At 45.8% G+C, this 20,201-nt stretch overlaps 1 protein-coding gene across 3 annotated transcripts in view; it reads right to left on the bottom strand.

Annotated features, from left to right (window-relative positions):
• SMC4 (structural maintenance of chromosomes 4) overlaps positions 1-20,201 on the bottom strand; it is a 199,569-nt gene that overhangs the window by 78,156 nt on the left and 101,212 nt on the right. For all 3 annotated transcript variants that reach the window (XM_082249521.1, XM_082249522.1, XM_082249523.1), the window contains 5 exons: positions 18,836-19,021; positions 8,117-8,278; positions 7,798-8,023; positions 3,819-3,898; positions 3,570-3,722 (listed from right to left, as the gene is read on the bottom strand). In XM_082249521.1, coding sequence (XP_082105647.1) covers positions 3,570-3,722; positions 3,819-3,898; positions 7,798-8,023; positions 8,117-8,278; positions 18,836-19,021 — 807 coding nt within the window. The remainder of the gene's footprint in view (positions 1-3,569; positions 3,723-3,818; positions 3,899-7,797; positions 8,024-8,116; positions 8,279-18,835; positions 19,022-20,201) is intronic.

Below are 20,201 nucleotides of genomic sequence, written 5' to 3'. Positions count from 1 at the left end.
CTCAACTTCATGCTGAAGGAATCTTCTTGTTCAAGGGTCTTGAGAAGCCCGATCTTGGCTCGCCACACCGGGTTTGTTTGGATCCTCCTGAAGAAGCCTCAAAAGGCTTTGAGCCCTTGTCAGTCGACCCTGAGGGACGAAACAAAAAAACAAAAACGTATGAGCCAAGAAGGAGGGCCCACATCTAAGACGTGGTTCCTTGCCCATAGCCTGTGAAAGAAAAGTACTCTTCCTCCCTTGTAAGACCTTTAATGACGTCATTCAGAGTAGCTCCGAACAGGTGTCCTTGGAACGGAAGATCAGTAAAGGCCTTTTTTGAAGTCTGATCCGCAGACCAGCACTTATGCCAAAAGACACGCTGAAGAACCACTGCCAAAACAAAGAGGCGAGCCATCAAGGCAGCCACATCCAGGAGGCATCACAAATAAAACTGCAGCCCCTGGACCAGCTTATACGCCAGCTCGGCAAAGACGGCAGGAAGCTGTTCACCCTCCAGGTCACAGCATAAGAGCTTTGCCCACTCGGTCAGAGTTTGTGACACTAGAGCAATGGTGAATACCGACCTCATTGCCGAACCAGCTAGAGTGTATATATGGCGGGCCAAAGCCACCGCCTTCCAGTCAGCCGGATCCTTAAATTCCGGGGATTCTTCAACCGGAATCCTGGTTGCCTTGTATAATCTGGAAACCAAAGGGTCAACCACTGGCGGCACAGTGCACTTCTTAAGAAGGGACTCCTCATAGGGGTAATGCCTAGTAAAGCGCTTAGGGACCCCCACGGGGACGCTTTGGTCGTCCCCACTCTTTAGCGACAATTCTGTCAAAATAGGCAGGGGTGTAGTTAGAATATTTTTCTGCCTAGGGTCCTACTCCTTTAGGGGACAATATCTACCAATGGTTATGAATACCAGCAGCTGTGTCTGTCAAAGAGCGAAAGAGAAATCAGATTTTTTACTTCTAAATAAAATCCTATTTTTGTAATTGCATAACAGAACACAGATTGATTTATTCTTTATCATATAACATAGGACAAAGTATTACTTCATACTGTACCATCTGGATGTGCAGTCCAGTGAGAGGTGGACAAAATCAAAAACAATGGCTAACAGGCCCGGTATAACGCATAGGTAAACTCAGGAACTAAGTCTATCTGTCGAAAGTCAGAATGTGGAGTTGCAACCATCTGGTGTGAAACTGGCATTAGAAGAATCCAACACCAACTTTTAGAGGTTCAGGACCAACAAAAGCTCTACAGAGTCTAGACTGTTCGCTGGACTTTGGATGAGAAAGTGTCAGGACCCAGACTTGAACCTGGAACCTGCACTGTGTCTGGAATGACTGCTTACAGAGCCACCTGGAATGCTAGACATCTCCCTGGACAAATCCTTTAATGATTCTGCCGTGAACCTTAATTGCCTTAAACTCATTGCTCCTCCCATGAACTTTGATTTAAGCCATGTCTCTGCACTTCTAGTTTGCCAGAATATTGTGCCTTCACCAGCCAATATCTCGCTTGTCTCTCCTGCTGCCGTCCGTATCTTCGCTACCATTCGTTATTGACATTTGGCTTGTTTCTTGACTATGCTTCTGCCTAATCCCAACCTGCAACTACGCGATACCGACCTTTGGCTACTCCTTGACTACGCATCCGCTTAATTCCTGCCTGCTATATCTGCTATCCATCTCGACCATCTGGAGCGCTGGTGAACACCGGTTAATACTTTGATTCTGCACCAGGGGGGGGCTGCGTCATTCTGCCAGAGTGACCTGCCTGTTCATGCCACTAGCCTTTAAAAATTAAACTTATCAACTCTATTCACCCTATAACTAGCAACTTCTTACCAAACCCTGCCAAACTTGGAGCCAAGGACTAAGCTACTATACATTTGCAAAAACTAACCATTGAAATAACTAGGCTTTCTGCTTTCCTGTTTATTGCAGAAAAATGTATTCCATTCAACTCCAGGATTGTGGCTCACACCTGTGCACCAGTGCAGAGATTGCTGGCTCTAATGTACAGCTAAGCCATGGGCAACATACACAGAAGGCACTGTGCAGAATGAATGCAACTTACAGAGAACACACAACACTACAGCACACATGAGCTATATAGCTATATAAAAGTCTTTATTTCCATTTTTAAAATGAGTTGTGTAAATGCTAATCATTTTAAAGCGGAATTCCACCCTGAAAATTTTTTTTTCACTGTCCGCTTGCTCTAAATTACCTGTAAAACAATTGAATACCACATTTTTTTTCTTATTGACTTACCTTGTTTTTAAAGAAAATATACTTACCTTACTTTCTCTTCCTCCCTCTGCGGCCACGGCCCGCCGTCACTTCCTGCTTGTGTTGACTCCTGGGAGCTGAACGCCATCGCTCCCAGGAGTCAATGCTCCTGCACTGGCCCCGCTCGTCAGTTCCGGCGCAGGCGCATCATTCCCTGCTAAACAGCTTCTGGGCATGCTAAACAGAAGCTGTGCAGGGATGACGCGCCTGCGCCGGAACTGACGAGCGGGGCCAGTGCAGGGCATTCTGGGACCGAAGACTACGCCCTGGCTTCAGCTGCCCACACCTGAGATGGCAGCGCTGGACAAGAAATTTTCAAGGTAATTAAAAGGTAAATGCAACCTGGGACCGTTCAGAGGCTATCCATTCTGAAATGCACTAGCCCTGACTGTCCCAGGGGTATTTTCATCTAAATTTTTTTTTTTTTCATGCCGGAACTCCGCTTTAAACAACCCTTTTATTGTTAAATGCTTAGTCTCATTTGCAGGACATTTAGTTTTGTTTTTTTTTTTTTTTTTTTGAAAAACAGACTTACTGGCTAGATCAACAGGTGAAAATAGGGAAAGAAAGCCTACAAAATGTAGTTACATAATCTCAGAATTGCAAGCTGCAAAATAAGAAATGTTTGCTTTTGGGTTTAATACAGTAAAAATAAAAAAAGTGTAAAATCAGTTAAATTATTTAAAAAGCAACTAGTTGACTTGTGAAAGAGGCCCTAGACAAGGTGTATTTGTTATGATATAGTTTGCCAGGCTATCTGGGTGTCTTGTCCTACACAAGCATAAGGTAGCCTTACCGTGTCCACTTTCTATGTAGTTATGGACATTCATAGGTAAGGCTGATTTGCTTAGTACTTTCTAATACCGTTCGGCTCCATCTGCATACAGGTAATTGTGTTTTTTATTGTGTGACTTGTTTGATCATATGTAATGCCCATGAGGTTATGACGATCACAGGTAGGCTTTGATTTTTTGTGAGCCATGGTGTTGATACTTTTTAGAGGTTGGAGGAGGTTTGCCGGTTACATAAAGAACACATATATGGTGCCTGTCACCTTCATAAAGACGGGTTGTGGCCCACCACAATGGTTCGACAACAGCATTTGTTGAGGTACTGAAAGGACTTGACATGAGTAACTACTGTCTAACAGACAGCAAAGATACCCATCTACAAAAATACTCTCAACCACGGGCATACATTTTGTTTCTTCTTTCTATAGTTCCAATTCGATACTATGTTTAAAAAATGCTGCATTTTATTTTGGGATTTTTTTTTTGTTACCTGAAGATTTGCTGTGAATTTTTCAAAAGTGTTTTTCATCTCCCGAGTGGACTTTCGCAGTTTAGTGACTTCTTCTTCAAGCTGAACTTTACGTTCTTGAATTACTGCAGCTTTCTCAGAGTCAGACTTAAGTTTGGACTCCATCTGTTGTAACTATAACATAACATACCAGCAAAAAAAAGTAACTTTGAGAAATTTAAATGTTCAATGGAAACAAAAAAACATTACGCTAAAAGCAAGATTTCCAACCTGTTCTTCGGAAACTTCAACTACAACAGAGTTTCCCATCCTGCCTTTCATCACCTTTCCTCCGCCACCAGTCATTGTACCTGGAAATAGAAGATTACGAAAATGCTACAAATAAAAATATATGACTACTGCCACAGCAGATTAAGCAGCTTGTATTAAAATAAAACAAGGAATTTGATCCACTTGTAAGATTTGTTTACACTTGCGTAAGTCTCTGAAAAGCGATCGACGGTGGAAGGCTTTTCAGAGAGCATACTGCAGCCTCGCGAATGCCTGCCTTTTTTTCTTTCTTATTTGACAATCAAACGGGAACTTTGAATTGGAACACCGCACCTAGCATTTGGCTTGAGGGTTGCGGCGCAATCCTATTTACTTGAACAGGTTGCTTTGGTGGCATTGAACGCGAAAAGAGGTATCATTTTAGCCATGGCCACATAGCATTGCGGCACGTGTACAACTTAATTTAGTCACAATATTACTTTAAAAACTGACAAAAATGATAACTGACAAAAGTGCCACACACAGAGATACATCACACTAGAAATCTGCCAGGGTAAATAGGCATGGGCTGAACACCCCCCCTGTTCGCAGCAGAACTCCCTAACAGGGGAAAGGCTAACCTGAACTGTGAACCACATTGAAGTCTATGGGAGCCGAACAGGAAAAATCAAAAGTGAAGGCTTATATGCAAACATTTGGTCATAAGAGGTATTGGGGTCTGGGTACTGCCCTGGGGGACAAAATAAATAAAAACCGATAGTTTTAGTTTTTTCAGGACCGAGGATTATGAAAATTCCTTTGAATATAGTGCCTGGGGGGCCCCCTAGTGTGCAGATCTGTAGCATGTATAAAACAGAGTCAAAACGAGTTTACAATTATATTAAAAAAGAAAAAAAACAGCGTGGGGTCCCCCCTCCCAGTCCATACCATGGCAAAATTGAAAAACAAAAAGGCTTAGCCTCCCCCCGCCCCCAAAAAAATCCATACCAGACCCTTACCCGGGCATGCAGCCTGGCAAATCAGGAAAGAGGGAAGGGGGATGTGGGCGTTAAACGAGTGCAATCCCCCCCCCCCCTCTTTTTACCAGCACTTTTTTTTTTTTTTTACAATTGTTCAGCTGTCAGCGGGGAAACCCTTTGACAGCGGATGACTTATCGGTTGGGTTGTTAAGGACACCGTGGCCGGCCTCTGGACCCCGCTCCTTAACCAGCTTACACTGCACTCAGATTGGGCAAAGCTTTGCTCCATGAGGGCGCAGAATGCACTGTGCAGCACTCAGCATTGCAGGGTGTTCATCGTGGGCGAACACCTTGCAAATTAAGCCTACACATAGGCAGAGGAACATATAGTGCTATATTCTGAATAGACAAGTTCAGTGCTCATCTCCCTCTAAGCCAGGGGTAATGAATTAAAATTCATGAAGGTCCAGTAGGTAAAATTTTCTTCCAACCGAGGTCTGAATCATATGTTTGCCTCACAATGGCACCTCTGCACAAGGCGCAAACATGGCGAGTCTTTACAAGTGCCATATCACATGGTGCCACAGTACCATGCAGCTTGGTACGGCGCAATTAAAAAGAAAAAAAAAAAAAGGTCAGGGACTTATTTTTCTGCGTTTCTGCTTACAAGGCAGCCCACTGAAATAAATGGGCCGCCTACACGCGTTACGCAATAATGTGAACCTAGTCTACAATCCTTCACATCACAATCCTTTTTATTACATCAGTGTTTTCAGTCCCCCTGTACATCATCCCCCCTTCCCATTACAGTCCTCAGCCCTTCACATTTTTGTCAGCGGCCCCCCTTTATATCACCCCCTACTTTAAATTGCAATTCCAAGCACCTTTCATATCACCCACCCTTCACATTCCTGTTCTCGCCCCCTTTATAGTACTCCTCCTTCACATTGCAGTCCCCAGCCCCCCTTCACATTCCTGTCCTCATCCTCTTTATAGCACCCCCCCTTCACATAACTGTCATCCCCCACCCCCCTTATAGCACCCCCCTTCACATAACTGCCCCCCCCTTTATAGCACCCCCCTTCACATAACTGTCCTCACCCCCTTCATAGCACCCCCCTTCACATAACTGTCCTCACCCCCTTCACATAACTGTCCTCCCCCCCTTCAAATAACTGTCCTCGTCCCCTTCATAGCACCCCCCTTCACATAACTGTCATCCCCCATTTTATTGTGCCCCTCCTTCACACTGCAGTCGTCCCCAGCCCCCCATTAACATTCCTGTCCTCACCCCCTTTATAGCACCCTCAGACATTGCTGTGCTCATCTCCTTTTTAAAACCCCCCTTCACACTGCAGTCTCCAGCCCCCCTTCACATTCTAATCCTCACCCCCTTTGTAGAACCCCATCCCCCTTCATACCGTATCACTCCTTTACTTTTCTGCCTCTTTGATATCACCCCTCTTTCCCCCTTTACATTAGCAGTGCCTCTTCCCTGTCCTATCTTAAACAGGGCAGCATGGCTGACATCGGAGGCACAACAGCTGACATCGAAAGTGCTCAAAGGGATGCACGGAGGGCGGGACCTGCCCGAAGTAACTGATTGGTTGCTAGAATACAGGGCAGTTCTAGCAACCAATCAGTTAACTGTACCAGCCCCCGTCCTCCGTGAATCACTGCGGGGCCGGACGGAACATTGATTGGGTCCGGACTTGGCCCGCGGCCGCCATTTAGTGATGCCTGCTCTAAGCAATCTCCCCGACACAAATGTTTAGTCAATGTTATCTCATGTGTCAGAAAACTTGTCAGAAGTGAAACATGCCGATTACGGAACGAAGCACCAGAGAGAAAATGAGAAAACGATGTGCTTCATTCAGATTTCAGGATTCAGGAATGGGGTTTACAACCACACAGAGTCCACATTTGCATCCCAGTCACAGACTGCTCTGATTAGGGCATGGAGCCAATTGTCCCATGTGAACAGGGCTTTAGGGTGTAATACCTTCTTATCTCTGCCCAGCTCCCACCATCTGTTCGATTGGACCACAAAACCTCATCTCTGAAGGTGGCCATGCATGGTTTAGCTCCCCCCCACCCCCCCCACCCCACTCCACTCCACTCAATCAGGTAGCTGTAGGGAAAAAAAACGGAACCAATCCCCCACCCCAGCACATTTGAGGTGGATGTAGGAATCCTTGCTGCTGCACTATTGTATTCTGAAAGCACGCCGATTCGCTGCCATGAGAATACACAGATCAGGGTTGCAGCCAATTGCCTGTGGCGCTGATTGATAAGTGGCCTCACACGCATTGAAACTCCATTGTTCCTGCTGAACAGGCTGAAAATCAATCCATTTAAGGCCACCTTTAAAACACTATGCTCGGTAGTTGCAGCTTCAAGTTAACAATAATCCGGCACTGTAGGAGAGGACAGTGAGGGCCCCCCCCACAACCAAAGCATTCGAAGGAAGTGGAAACCGCCAAAGCAAGGAATAAGGCAAGTATTAGACCTTATTCTACTACTCCTAGACTTAATTGACTTTTAACCACTGCAGCGGTGGGGAGTAGGGAAGTATTAGTGGTGCTGTCTGGGGTGATCAACCTGCCCTCCTGCTTTCCCAGGTTATTATGGTAACAAAAACAGAAGGGAGAAATATAGAACTTTACAGTTGTCACCAGAACAGACTAAACCTTTTTTTTAAAAGGAAGCCAACTGTTACAGTAACAACAGCCTATAAGGGTATTTCCTTTCTAAGAGCTTTCTTACTTCCTGTTGTGTCTTCAGGACAGGGAATGAAGGGAAATTTCCCAAAAAGGACTGTCAGCTGACAGAATTGTAAACTCTTCACCACTCTACAAGCTTGAACAATTTTTTTTGCGCCTGGAGTTTGTGTTTAAGACTTAAATGTGAAACATTACTAATTGTGGAATTTTAATAAAATGTTTATGGGTTTACTCAATAGCAGGAATCAAGTTACCCAGTGCATCAAGCGAGTTGTACATACATTATAAAGCCCTTACCAGACTGCTCTATAATTTGTCCTTGCAGAGTCACCACCCTCCATCTTTTGTCTTTCTGAAAGGCAACTCTTGTTGCTTGATCTAAATTATCAGCAACAAGTGTATCTCTCAAGGCAAAGTAGAAGGCTGGTCTTATGTGCGCATCCTTAACTTTCACCATATCAAACAATCGGGGGATGTTTTCCGGTGTTGATATCTTATTCATGCCTTTCTCCCACACATTCATCTATAAAGAAAATGAAAACAACAGGGTATAACTTTGAACCAGATACTATGCATGACTTCCATTTTCTTAAAAAAAAAAAAAAAAAAAAAGTACCTTATCTAAGCCAATAAACGTTGCAACTCCGACATTCTGTCTCTTCAAAAAGTTTACACACTCTTGTGCTGTGTCAATAGTATCTACCACGATATGATCCAAAGCTCCACATGATGAGGAAATGGCAACATCATATTTTTCATCAATAGCTCCAAGGTCCCCCTGATAGCAGAAACAATGAGGTTAGCCATAAACAGCACACACTTGATTTAAAAGTAAAAGATAAAAAAAAAAAAAAAGTTCGGTACTGCGCTAACCATATAAAAACGTATCAGAGATCCAATATTCCCTGAGTGAAGTAAAGTGTGTGCATGTCCATGTGACATCAACCTGCAGTTAACATATCAAACCTTTGATTTACTTTGTAAAGGCTCTAGAAACACCAATTGAAGGACCACCTTCCAATATATAGGGACTTTTGAGGCATCATACAAAACAAACCGCTAAAATTAAGTTTACTTTTTTTCACATTATAATTTTTATTAATTTTCCAATCAGTTATACATATATTCGAACATAAATAAAAAGAAAATCAATTTATCCTATACGCCCCCACTTAATTACCAGTCCCCCCAACCCCTCAAGCCTCCTAATTATATCCCACACTTCTAATACGTCCTTCCTATCTTCTCAACAGTTACGATATGCCCTCCAAGTATTACTGTCTCTAAATTCCCCAAATATTTAGGCAATCCCTGGGAATATTAAAATCCTTACATTTTTTCCACTTTTCTGTAAACTTATCTACGTAATCTTCATCTCTGCTGCACATGAATTCCATATCATAAATGTATTCAACTCCCACACCATTCTTTGACAGTGGGGGGCATCAGATTCAAGCCATCTCTTTGGTATCGTCCCTTACGCGGCATTAAGCAAATTTTGGACTAATGAGTACCTTTAGGATTTTAATGATGAATTATTTTATGAGAAAAAACAAACCCAGGGATCATCCACCACTTCACCTGTAATCTGGTGAAGAAAATATTGGATTTTCAACCAGAACTCACGTATCTTGGGATTTACCCACCATATATGCAACGTTGATCCTAGTACCTGACACACCCTTCCAGCAGCAACTAGGTTTCTCAGGTTGGTACCGATGGGCTCTGGCAAGTGTAGTGTACAATCTCGATAGGCACTTATAATTCAACTCGATGGGGTTTACATCTCTAGCGGTGCTATGTACGGCTCTCAGCACAGTTTTCACCTCGTGTTCCTCCAAACTAATTCCGATTTCCCTCTCCAATTTTTCTCTAAAAAGGAGGTTTCCGCTTACCCTCAAGATCGGTCAACATCTTGTATACTAAAGACAGGGCATGTTTTACTTTTGTTAAAGGGTTAAAGAGTTTTTCCATAGGATTCAACTCTTTTTCTGATCTGAGGGGTTGAGGCAAAGATCCTAGATGTGTTAATTGCATGCGATTCCACTTACTTTGTGTCAACTTCCTCAAAGTGTTAAGATCATAAAGTGGCCTAACCTTCCCTTTGTGTATTATGTTTTTTCTTTTTCACGGTTTTTATTAAAGACAAAAGAAACATGGTACAGCAATATGCAGTGGAAACAGTAGGTACATGCCTAGATAAAGCAAGGCGCATTGAGATACAAAACTGCTGTATATAACACAAACAACATGTAGCAAATGCAATACGTATATGGGATCGACCCGGCGTCCCGTCTTGAATGCAATGAGGGTGCGCTCAAGCTATAGGTGTGGCCGAGGCCACGCTGCGTGGATGGACCCCCACACAGAAGGGGTCTCAACCAAAACCAAGGTATAGCTCTTAAGTGGGTACACCGGGGGCCGAGTAGGGGGGGGGGCTGGGTTGGAATGAAAGTGAGGTAAGTAGGGGAGGGTCATGGGGGGGGGGGGGGTATAAGCAGGTGCCCGGAGGGAGCCTCGAACCCCCCTTAGGGGCCCAGGTGGGAAAAGAGCCGGTAATGAGGGCGACCAATCAGGTGAGTACAAGGCTGTCGCCAAGGCCTGGTGGGAGGCAATGGTCAATCCAGGGTCGCCATAGCCGTTCATAGGGGGTCAGTTTGTCCAACAAAATTGCTTCTGTTTTAGCATGGAGCATGGCTTGGGTAACCCTGTGTAGCATAGCCAGATGACAGAGCGTGGGGGTTTTCCACGCTTTCGCGATGGTTTGCTTTGCAGCCGTCGTGACATAAAGGTAAAGTTTGAATTGACAGGGTGTAAGGTTAGGTGGCTTGCGATTCAGGAGGGCAGATGTCGGGTCAGGGGCAAGAGGGATGCCAAACATGGTAGACAGTTTCGTGCACTTTGGACCAGAAGGCTTGAACCACAGGGCACTCCCACCAGATGTGAGTGGGTGCCTGGGGATTCGCATCCCCGGAAGCAACGCGGGGAGTACTGAGGTGCATATTTAGAGATCCTAGCGGGAACCAAATACCATCTGGTGAGAACCTTGTAATTTGTTTCGAGTGCAACAATATTTGGGGATGCCGACTTGGTAGCCTGCCAGATTTGTATCCAGTCCTCATAGTCAAGTGTGATATGCAGGTCACGTTCCCACTTGACTGTGTACATGGGCGGGGTGGTCTCCTGAGCCGACAGCAGGTGGGCATATAGGTCAGAGAGGAGTCCTCGTCTGTGAGGGTCGGTTTTGCATGCGCGTTCAAAGGTCGAGAAGGTGGTGGAGTCCTCCCTCATCGGAGTAGCTTGTGTAAAGAAATGTTTGAGTTGTAGGTAGCGGAATATTTCCCCAGAGGGGAGATTGTAAGTTTCCCGCAGGGTAGGGAATGGGCAGAAGGTGCGCGGGGTAAAGAATTGATGGGCCCGTATCAGGCCGGCACTAGTCCAGGCGGAGAAGGAAGTTTGCGAGGACCAGGCCGGGTAGAAGGATGGGTTGTGGAGAAAAGAGTAGGGGGTTATGAGGAGATTGCAGGCGGAAGCGTCGGCTAAGTCTATCCCAGATGGTCAAGCTATGTTTCGTGATTGGGTTGGTAATGTTCCGCCGTTGTGCGGGTGGTAGCCAGAGCAGATTGGCCACAGATAATGGGTCACATTCCACTGCTTCTAGGGAAACCCACATTGGAATTTCCTTTGTGGAGTGGTATTTAGGGAGTTGAGCTAGTTGTGCTGCGTAATAATATTTGGCGAAATGCGGTACGCTCAGCCCGCTGCGAATTAGTGGGCGGTATAGCGGCGGTCTCGGTAAGCAAGGTTTTGACTTGTTCCAAATAAAGTCCAAAGCTCATTTTGTAAGATGCGTAAGAAGTAGGCCGGCACCGAAATAGGGAGTACTCGAAAGAGGTACAGGATTTTGGGTAAAATGGACATCTTGATCACTGTGATTTTCCCCATCCAGGATAGGGGCAGGGAGGACCATTTAGACATGAGGTTCGTAAGTGTAGATAGCATGTGGGGGTAATTAGTGGAATAGAGCCCTGCAGGGTCTGCTGTGAGGTTCACCCCCAGGTAGGGGATATACGAGGTTGCCCAGGGGAACGGGAGTGAGGACCTAAGGCGGGCATGGACATCGTTTGGGAGAGATACATTTAGAGCTAGTGATTTTCGAGGATTAACTACGAGGCCCGAGACTGAGCCAAAGATCGCTAGGGTACATAAGAGGCTAGGAACCGACACCAAGGGGGCAGTAAGAAAAACAAGGACATCGTCCGCAAAGAGGCAGAGTTTATGGTGATGCCCCCCCCCCGCTTAATTCCCTTAATGTTAGGATCAGCGCGTATAAGAATAGCAAGGGGTTCAATAGCTAGGGCAAATAGGAGGGGGGAGAGGGGGCAGCCTTGTCGTGTGCCTCTTTCAATGGGGAAGGAGTCCGACCGGAAGCCGGAGTAGTGTACATATGCTCTTGGGTTCCGATAAAGGGCATTCACCCACTGCATAAAATGCGAGCCAAATCCCCAACGACCAAGGACCGAAATGAGATAAGGCCAGCATAAGGAGTCAAAGGCTTTGCAAATGTCAAGGGAGAGGAAGCAGGAGGGAATGCGGCGTTGTCTAGCGATGTGGGCTAGGAGAGTAGCCCGCCTGACATTGTCGCTTGTCTCGTGGAAGGCATGGGGGTCGCCTGAAAGTCTGCTGAGGCCTTGTAAAAGGCTGCTTCTAGCTTGTGGAGCATGAGGCGCTTTTCTTTGCGTATGTAAGAGGCTCTGCTAATGTAGACCCCTCTAATAACGGGTTTGTGGGCTTCCCACAAGGTCAAGGGGAACGTGTCTGGTTGAAAGTTAGTAGTCAGGTAGTCGGTAATGGCTCGTTCTATTTCAAGTTGATGAGTGGGGTTAGCCAACATGCTGTCATTGATTTGCCAAGAGCGAAGGTTAGGTTTAGGGACCATGGAGGAGAAGGAGGTGATCACTGCATCGTGGTCAGACCAAGAGCACGGTATAATGGTAGAAGTGGAGATAAGTGGGGATGTGCCCACGTGGGTAAGTATGTGGTCAATCCGGGAAAATACTTTATGTGGATGAGAGTAGTGGGTGTATTGCCGCCACGTGGGGTTGTGCTCCCGCCACGTGTCCAAGAGAGAGTGTTGGTTAAGGAGCTGTTGAAAAGAGTCGTTGTGGAGTCGTAGGGGCAGGGGATTTGTCAAGCAGGGGATAGAGCGTTTGGTTTGAGTCGCCGCAGAGCAGGAGCGTGCCTCTCTTGTGCGTGTTAGAGACGGACAGGAGGTGGGAAAGGAAGGCCTGGGGATTTTTGTTAGGGGCATAGTAGGACACAATTGTGACCTCAGAGTCAAGAAGTCGACCTGTCAGGAGGAGGTATCGAACTTCCGGGTCTTTGATCTCTTTCTGAAGCGTAAATGGAGTAGTTCTATGAAACGCTTGTGGGGGCAGAGGCTGTATAGACCTGTGGATACTGGTGGCCAAAGTGTTTGGGCGTCGATTGCGATGAAAAGTGCGTCTCCTGAAGGCAAGCCACATGAATGGATAGTGAAGAAAACGATCGGAAAGCTTTCACTCTTTTAGAAGGGGAGTTGAAGCCTTGCACATTTAAGGTAAGCACGTTCAAGGTGGACATGGTGAGGATTGGAAGTCGGGAGAGGGAGATAGGAGTCGGGCACAAGGGGCTGGAGGCTCTCCCCGGGAGGGGGGTGGGGGGTGGGAAGGTAGGCCGGAGGGAGAGGGAGGATAGGAAAGCTGGGGAAGGGAAGCTTAGGGAATGTCTTGAAAGGTTAATAAAACCTAAAGGTGTCCTCCGGAAGGAACTGTGGATCCCGCCGGGAGGAATCAAAGGGTCCAATAGATGCCAATCCAATCAGGGCTGGCTCTAGTGGACAAAAAATGGGGTGCAGTGAGCAGTCCCCGGGTCTAGGACAGCCTAAAAAGAGTATAATGTAATGAGGTAAGTAATTTGAGTCAGTCATACAGTAAACTCTGAACAATAAAACTTACTAGGGTGGACAGTTATACCCAACTATATAAACCGAAGTAGGCAACCAGGGAATTAAGCCCCGAGTGCCTACTGCATATCAATGCACTCAGAACAGGCAGCGATGGTGTTGGGGGAAGATAAAGCGGCAAGGCATACTATTAGTAAGCTTGCTCAGAAGGTGTAGTGAGAACTATTACAACCCATCCGTGGGTAGTTTGGGATTGGCTTGGGGGGGGGGGGTCAATGTGGAGACTATTAAACAACCACAAGTGCCTGGTAAAAGTGCATTGAGCAGCAAAAAAGGCTGCTGACACGAGAAAAAAAAAAAGGGGTTCATAGTTACTGTTTCAAGGAGGCACCAGTACCGTGGTACCCAAAGGGGTCAGCAGAGCAACAAGGCGCTCGCCGAGGTATTGGAAAGCTGGTGTACGGCATGGTGTCCCATCAGTCCATGGAGTCTTCTGGGGCGTGGACAGGACGTGGAGTCGGTGAAGAGTAGCGGCCTCTCTTGTGGATTCCTGGGTGGGCTTCTTGGCCAGCATGGGCTTGTGCTTTCTGTGTTGAGGAAGATGCAGTTTGACGTCTAGAGCCTTCTGTCGATTGTTCTGGGGGTGTCAAGTGAAGTTCCCGGAGAGCATGTTGCAGGTCTTCGGATGACTTACATTGGTAGGAGGTACCTTTGTAGGAGAAACGAACCACGAAGGGAAAGATCCAGCGGTAGATGATCTTATGGTGTTGCAGGGTGAGCAAGTGAGGTTTCATAGCTTTGCGCTTAGCAAGGGTGACTTGTGATAGGTCTTGATAGAAGTGATATCGATGACCCTGAAGGTTTAAAGCTTCTCGGTTGCGGGCTGCTGCCATGAGTTTCTCTTTGGAGCGGAAATAATGAAGTTTCACTATGATATCCCTTGGGGGTCCATCATCAGGGCGAGGGGCCAGGGATCTATGAATCCTGTCCATTTCCAATCGCTCAATTGGTATAGAAGGGGCTAGCTCCTGAAATAGTGCTGTTATGGTGGATTGAAGGTCCTCTACCGATTCCGGGATACCCCTGATCCGGATATTGGATCTCCTGGCTCTGTTCTCGAAGTCCTCCAAGCGCGATTGCAGGGTCAGGTTCTCCTTTCTAAAGCCTATATTAACTAGCCTATGGAAGAATGATCTGTATACTAAACAATTTCCAGGCCCATAGAATCATGTGAGCTCTTGTTTTAGGCAGCGCCAGCTGTAGGGGAGATGACAGCGCTCAACAACGGCTGGAATGCCTGAGTGGCGACGTCACTCATCGGCTTACTATGGGTCATAAATTTTCGGCAATGCCTCCTCTTCCCTTAAGCTGCCACTAGCTGACACGTGAGAGCCAGATCAAGTGACCGGTCCACAGTGGCCTGAAAATAGGAAAGTATACAGATCTTTCTTTCGGAAGTTAGTTAGTATAGGTGTCGGGGGGGGGGGGGAAGAGGAGCCCCATTTTATGATTACTGGTGTATCCTGGAACATTACTTGATAAGGGATAAGGATACCTACTACAAGAGGCACTCACTGACCTAGTGGATTGAGTTTTAATTGGAAAAAGCGGCACTTTATCAAGCACCTCATATGCGTGCACAATAACTGAAAAAAGTAGAATTGAAGTCAAAGAACCCTTTTAAAGACCTCCTGAAACAACAAAAAAGGGAATCAGTTTGCCTAAAAGAAAAAGTGGCAGAAAGATTATCCCCGACAGTCCTCACCACATCCAGACAATGGTGAGAGAGATCTCACAGAAGTGAACTGGTGCTGGACACAAAGAGGGCAACAAAATATGAAAGGAACAGAAAACTTTGGGCAAAAAGGAGGTTGTTGGTCACAACATAACCTTGTCACTATGCAATATCAATTGCTGCTCCAACCAGGATAGCATTGATAACTCCGAAGCCCTACTGACTGAGGCAATGGCCACAACAAAGACTACCAAACAGGATAACAAGGCCAAAATGTCTCGAACATGTTAAAAAAAGGAAGGAGGGAGCTTTGGAGTATTTACAAAAAAAAAAAAAAAAAAAACGCACAACAATTGCGTCAAAACGTGAACTGAAAAGACATGCTTCACACTGAAAGGTTCTTTAGCTAACTTGGGGCGTTTATAATGCAAAACGGCAGCCCATTTGAGTGAATGGGCTGCCCTAAGCTTGACTTTGGTTTGTGTGAAAAATGCGCAATAAAATTCCCACACCATTCTGCTTTGCTCGGGTGTAAATGAAATGTGTTTGGGAAGAGTGTTTTTAGACCGCATGGATGACCTGGGAGTAGAGGCGAGGGTTAAAATAAACCACTGAGCTTATCAAAGTCCCATAGGAATTCCTTCTCCTCTAATGCTGGTGCGACATCTCTGCGTATTGAAGTCAGATCAAAGTTGCACTACATCGTCACACTGGAAATCGCATGGGTAAGCGGAGCCTTAACCGGTTTATGCCTGCCCGCCGCAGATGTACTGAAGCAGGCAGCCGCTCTCAGGCAAATCGCCATACGGTGCTCGCTCTCGGGAGTCTGGGGGGGGGAAGCAAACGTCTCTATGGTCATTTCAGAAGCCACGCCCCCCCACAGTTAGAATCACTCCCCTAGGCTCACATTTAACCCCTTGATCACCCACAGGGTTAACCCCTTCCCTGCCAAATGGTATTATAGTAAAAGTGCATATTGTTCGCATGGATTACTGTAGTAATGTCACTGGTACCCCCAAAATTGTCAAAAATGTCAGCTAGGGGTCCGATCGGTCCGCCGCAATCCAGCAAAAAAAAAAAAAAAAAAAAAAAAAAAAAAAAAAAAAAAAAAACGCAGATCGCAGCTATTACTAGTTAAAAAAAAAAAATGAATATCTTTACCGTAATTAGTAGACGCGATAACTTTTGCGCAAACCAATCAAAATACGCTTATTGCGATTTTTTTTTACCAAAAATATGTAGCAGAAGACACATTGGTCTAAAATGTTAAAAAAAAATTATTTACATTTTTTTTGGGGATTTCATATAGCAAAATATGAAAATTATTTTTCCCCCAAATTGTCGCTCTTCGCACAAATCGCACAGGTGATCAAATACCACCAAAATAAAGCTCTATTTATGGGGGGGGGGAGGACGTAAATTTGGGTACAGTGTCAAACGACCGCGCAATTGTCCGTTAAAGTAACAGTGCCGTATCGCAAAATAGGCCCTGGTCAGGAAGGGGGTAAAATCTTCCGGGGCTGAAGTGATTAAAGAGTTTGTTACCCCAACACTTCATATTCCTGATATGTGGCTGCTGTACCATGTACTTGTATGAAAAAGTATCCTGTTCGCTCTGTATTGCTTCCTTTATGTGAAATCCCTGGTGTTGCTGCCAGTCCTCCTGAAAACTAACCACACTAAGCAGGAGGGCACACTGTGGTCAGTTCTCTAGCTATGCTCTCCTCCAATGATCAGACTTGTCCTGACACGCCCCATCTGCACAGCCATTCACTGTGAAGCTCAGTGTACGGCTGCTTCTCCTCCCACCAGCACTAAAAAAAAAAAAAAAAAAAAAAAAGAAGAATGGGGGGGGCGCATTTATGTGTTTTTTTGAATCTGCACCCTGCACAACCCCCCCCCCCCCCATCTCCCCCTGCTACAGTAAAGACTAGGGAGGAGGGGGATTGTTTAAACTGAGGGGGGCTGTGCATTCTGGTGGGGGGAGTTGTGAGGACTAGGGAGGAGGGGGATTGTGTAAACTGAGGGGGGCTGTGCATTCGGGGGGGGGGCGGGATTGTGTAAACTGAGGGGGGCTGTGAATTCTGGGGGGGGGGGGGGATTGTGAAGACTAGGGAGGAGGGGGATTGTGTAAACTGAGGGGGGCTGTGCATTCGGGGAGGGGGCGATTGTGTAAACTGAGGGGGGCTGTGCATTCCGGGGCGGGGGGGGGGGGGTTGTGAAGACTAGGGAGGAGGAAGATTGTGTAGACTAGGGAGGAGGGGGGATTCTGTAAACTGAGGGGGGCTGTGCATTCTGGGGGGGGGGGGGGGGAATTGTGAGGACTAGGTAGGAGGGGGGATTGTGTAAACTGAGGGGGGGGGCTGTGCATTCTGGGGGGGGGGGGGGAATTGTGAGGACTAGGGAGGAGGGGGATTCTGTAACCTGAGAGGGGCTGTGCATTCGGGGGGGGGGATTGTGAAGACTAGGGAGGAGGGGGATTCTGTAAACTGAGGGGGGCTGTGCAGACTTGGGATTGTGTACACAGAGAGGCGATTGTACAGACTACAAAGAAAAAAAAAAACCCAATAAGTGTATTTTAATTGGTTTGCGCAAAAGTTATCATGTCTACAAACTAGGGGAAAGATTAATGTCATTTTTGTTATTTTTACTAGTAATGGCGGCGATTTGCGATTTTTAGTGGGCCTGCGATATTGCAGCAGATGGATCGGACCCGACATTTTTTGGGGGACCAGTGAGATTACTACAGTAATCAGTGCTAAAAATATGCACTGTTACTGTAATAATGACACTGGCAGGGAAGGGGTTAACCTAGGGGTGATCAAAGGGTTAGGTATGAGCCTAGGGGAGTGTTTTCTAACTGTATGGGTGGGAGGTACTTCTGGAATCAATACAAACACCAGGATCACAGGATGTCTGTGTTCATTCCAGAGGACGGTCTGCTGTGTTTACAACAGCAGACTATCTTGCTCTCTCAGCAGGGAGCGATCGTGGGTGTCCGGCGGAAATCGCTGCCGCTGGCCCTATGGATTGGCTTCCCAGCTTCCTAATGGGGGCGGGCACCCACCACCAGCGGTGCGATCCCGCCGTACATGTACCGGCGGTTTGTACAGCCGAGCCAGCCAGCCGCAGATATATACATCTGTGGCGGGCAGTCGGTAAGACCGCCAGCCGATGGATTTTCAAGCAGCATGAAAAAGGAGTGCGCAATATACTTTTCCACCTACTGTGCATGCTTTGCAATGCACAGCAGTCTTGTGACGTCAGAAGGAGCGACAATTCGATCGTGTGTTTCAGCACTCGATTTCATCTTGTTCCTCTTCTGCCAGAGACAGCAGGATGCGAGAGGGATACAACACACTGCATTCGAACAGGCACTTCTGCCCCAACTCCTTCAGACGTCCATCTGTACATTTTTATAATCCTACAGGCTTTTTACCATGAACTTTAAATGTGAGTTTTTATTTATTACAATAAATTGTGTTATACAGTCCACACTCAGGAGCGCCTTTTGTCTGTTCTTTTTTTAGGATAGGTTTTACACTCTGCTCAATGCCATAGAGAAGAAAAGGAAACTGCAATTTTTGGAGGACCTTATACAATTTGCATTACATCTTCCCATCCGAGCACTCAAACTGAAAAATATACAAACATACCAATCTGCCAAAGATCCCAGGAATTTTTCCCTGTTTCTTCTGCTGATTCAGAGCATCAAGAACCTTTCCCTTGCTGCAGTTTGCAGACAAGGAGCTTCTGGACTCTTCCACCTTTTGCCGGATCTCCCTGACCTCGTTCTTCACAGTGATTTCTTCTTGTGCAAGGACTTCCAACTCACTCTCTTTCTGTAGGCATAGAGTAACAAACAAATTAGCCAACAAAAGTTGCATGAAACAGTGTAAAAGATCTATTAGCATGTAAGTAGGAAACCATTTTCTTTTTTTGCACGCAGGGTGAAGCGATTTGTTCCCTTTTTTAAAAACGATTTTAATTGGTCACAAAGATTTTCCACACACAAAGTACACAACCAAAAAACCCATGTCTTAACCCAAACACTTTTTAATAATCAAATTTAGATAAGCTGAGGAAGTAGAGATTAAGGAGTATTGTCAGACCATGTAGCCTGGTTACTATGAGTTACAAAGAGTATAATAAGAAATGTAAAGACGAAAACAGGGCGGCTAAAATAGAACACCAGAGACATATAGCGGAAGAGAGTAAAAAGAACCCCAAGAAATTCTTTAAGTATATAAACAGTAAAAAAGCGAGGCCAGAACACATTGGCCCAATAAAAGACGACAAGGGAGATTTGCCCACAGAGGACAGGGAAAAGGCGGTAGTGTTAAATAATTTTGTCTCTTCAGTCTTCACAAAAGAATTGGGGGGCTACACTAACGCAGGTTGTAAGGCCAAACTAAACAACACACCTCAGGAAGTACCGCCATGGCTATCAGAAAATAGACTTGGAACCAAACTAGAGAAACGTAACAAACAAATCACCGGGACCGGATGGCTTGCACCCGAGGGTTCTTAAAGAGCTCAGCCAGGTGATTGCCAGACCATTATTCTTGATCTTTAAGGATAGTTTACAGACGGGTATGGTGCCAGCTGATTAGAAAAAAGCCAACGTGGTACCAATATTTAAAAAAGGGCCGAGATGTATCCCGGGTAACTATAGGCCGGTCAGCCTAATATCAGTAGTCTGCAAGATTTTGGAGGGGGTGTTAAGGGACCACATACAAGACTTTAGTAATGAAAATGGTATTAGTAGTAATCAGCATGGATTCATGAAAAATCGTTCTTGCCAAACCAATCTATTAACCTTCTATGATGAAGTGAGCTGCCACCTAGATAAAGGTAAGCCTGTGGATGTGTTGCATCTGGACTTTGCAAAGGCCTTCGACACCGTTCCCCACAAACGCTTACTGTTCAAACTAAGGAAGGTATGAAAAAGTGCACTAGTGCTTAAATAAATAAATACAATAATTAATGCAATAATCTAGACAAGTGCAATGGTGCTAGAAA

This window comes from Pelophylax lessonae (genome assembly GCF_965119305.1).
Source record: "Pelophylax lessonae genome assembly, chromosome: 3".
Taxonomy (NCBI): Eukaryota; Metazoa; Chordata; class Amphibia; order Anura; family Ranidae; genus Pelophylax; species Pelophylax lessonae.
Note: the sequence above shows the minus strand (reverse complement) of the source record. Positions and strands in the feature narration are given on the sequence as shown.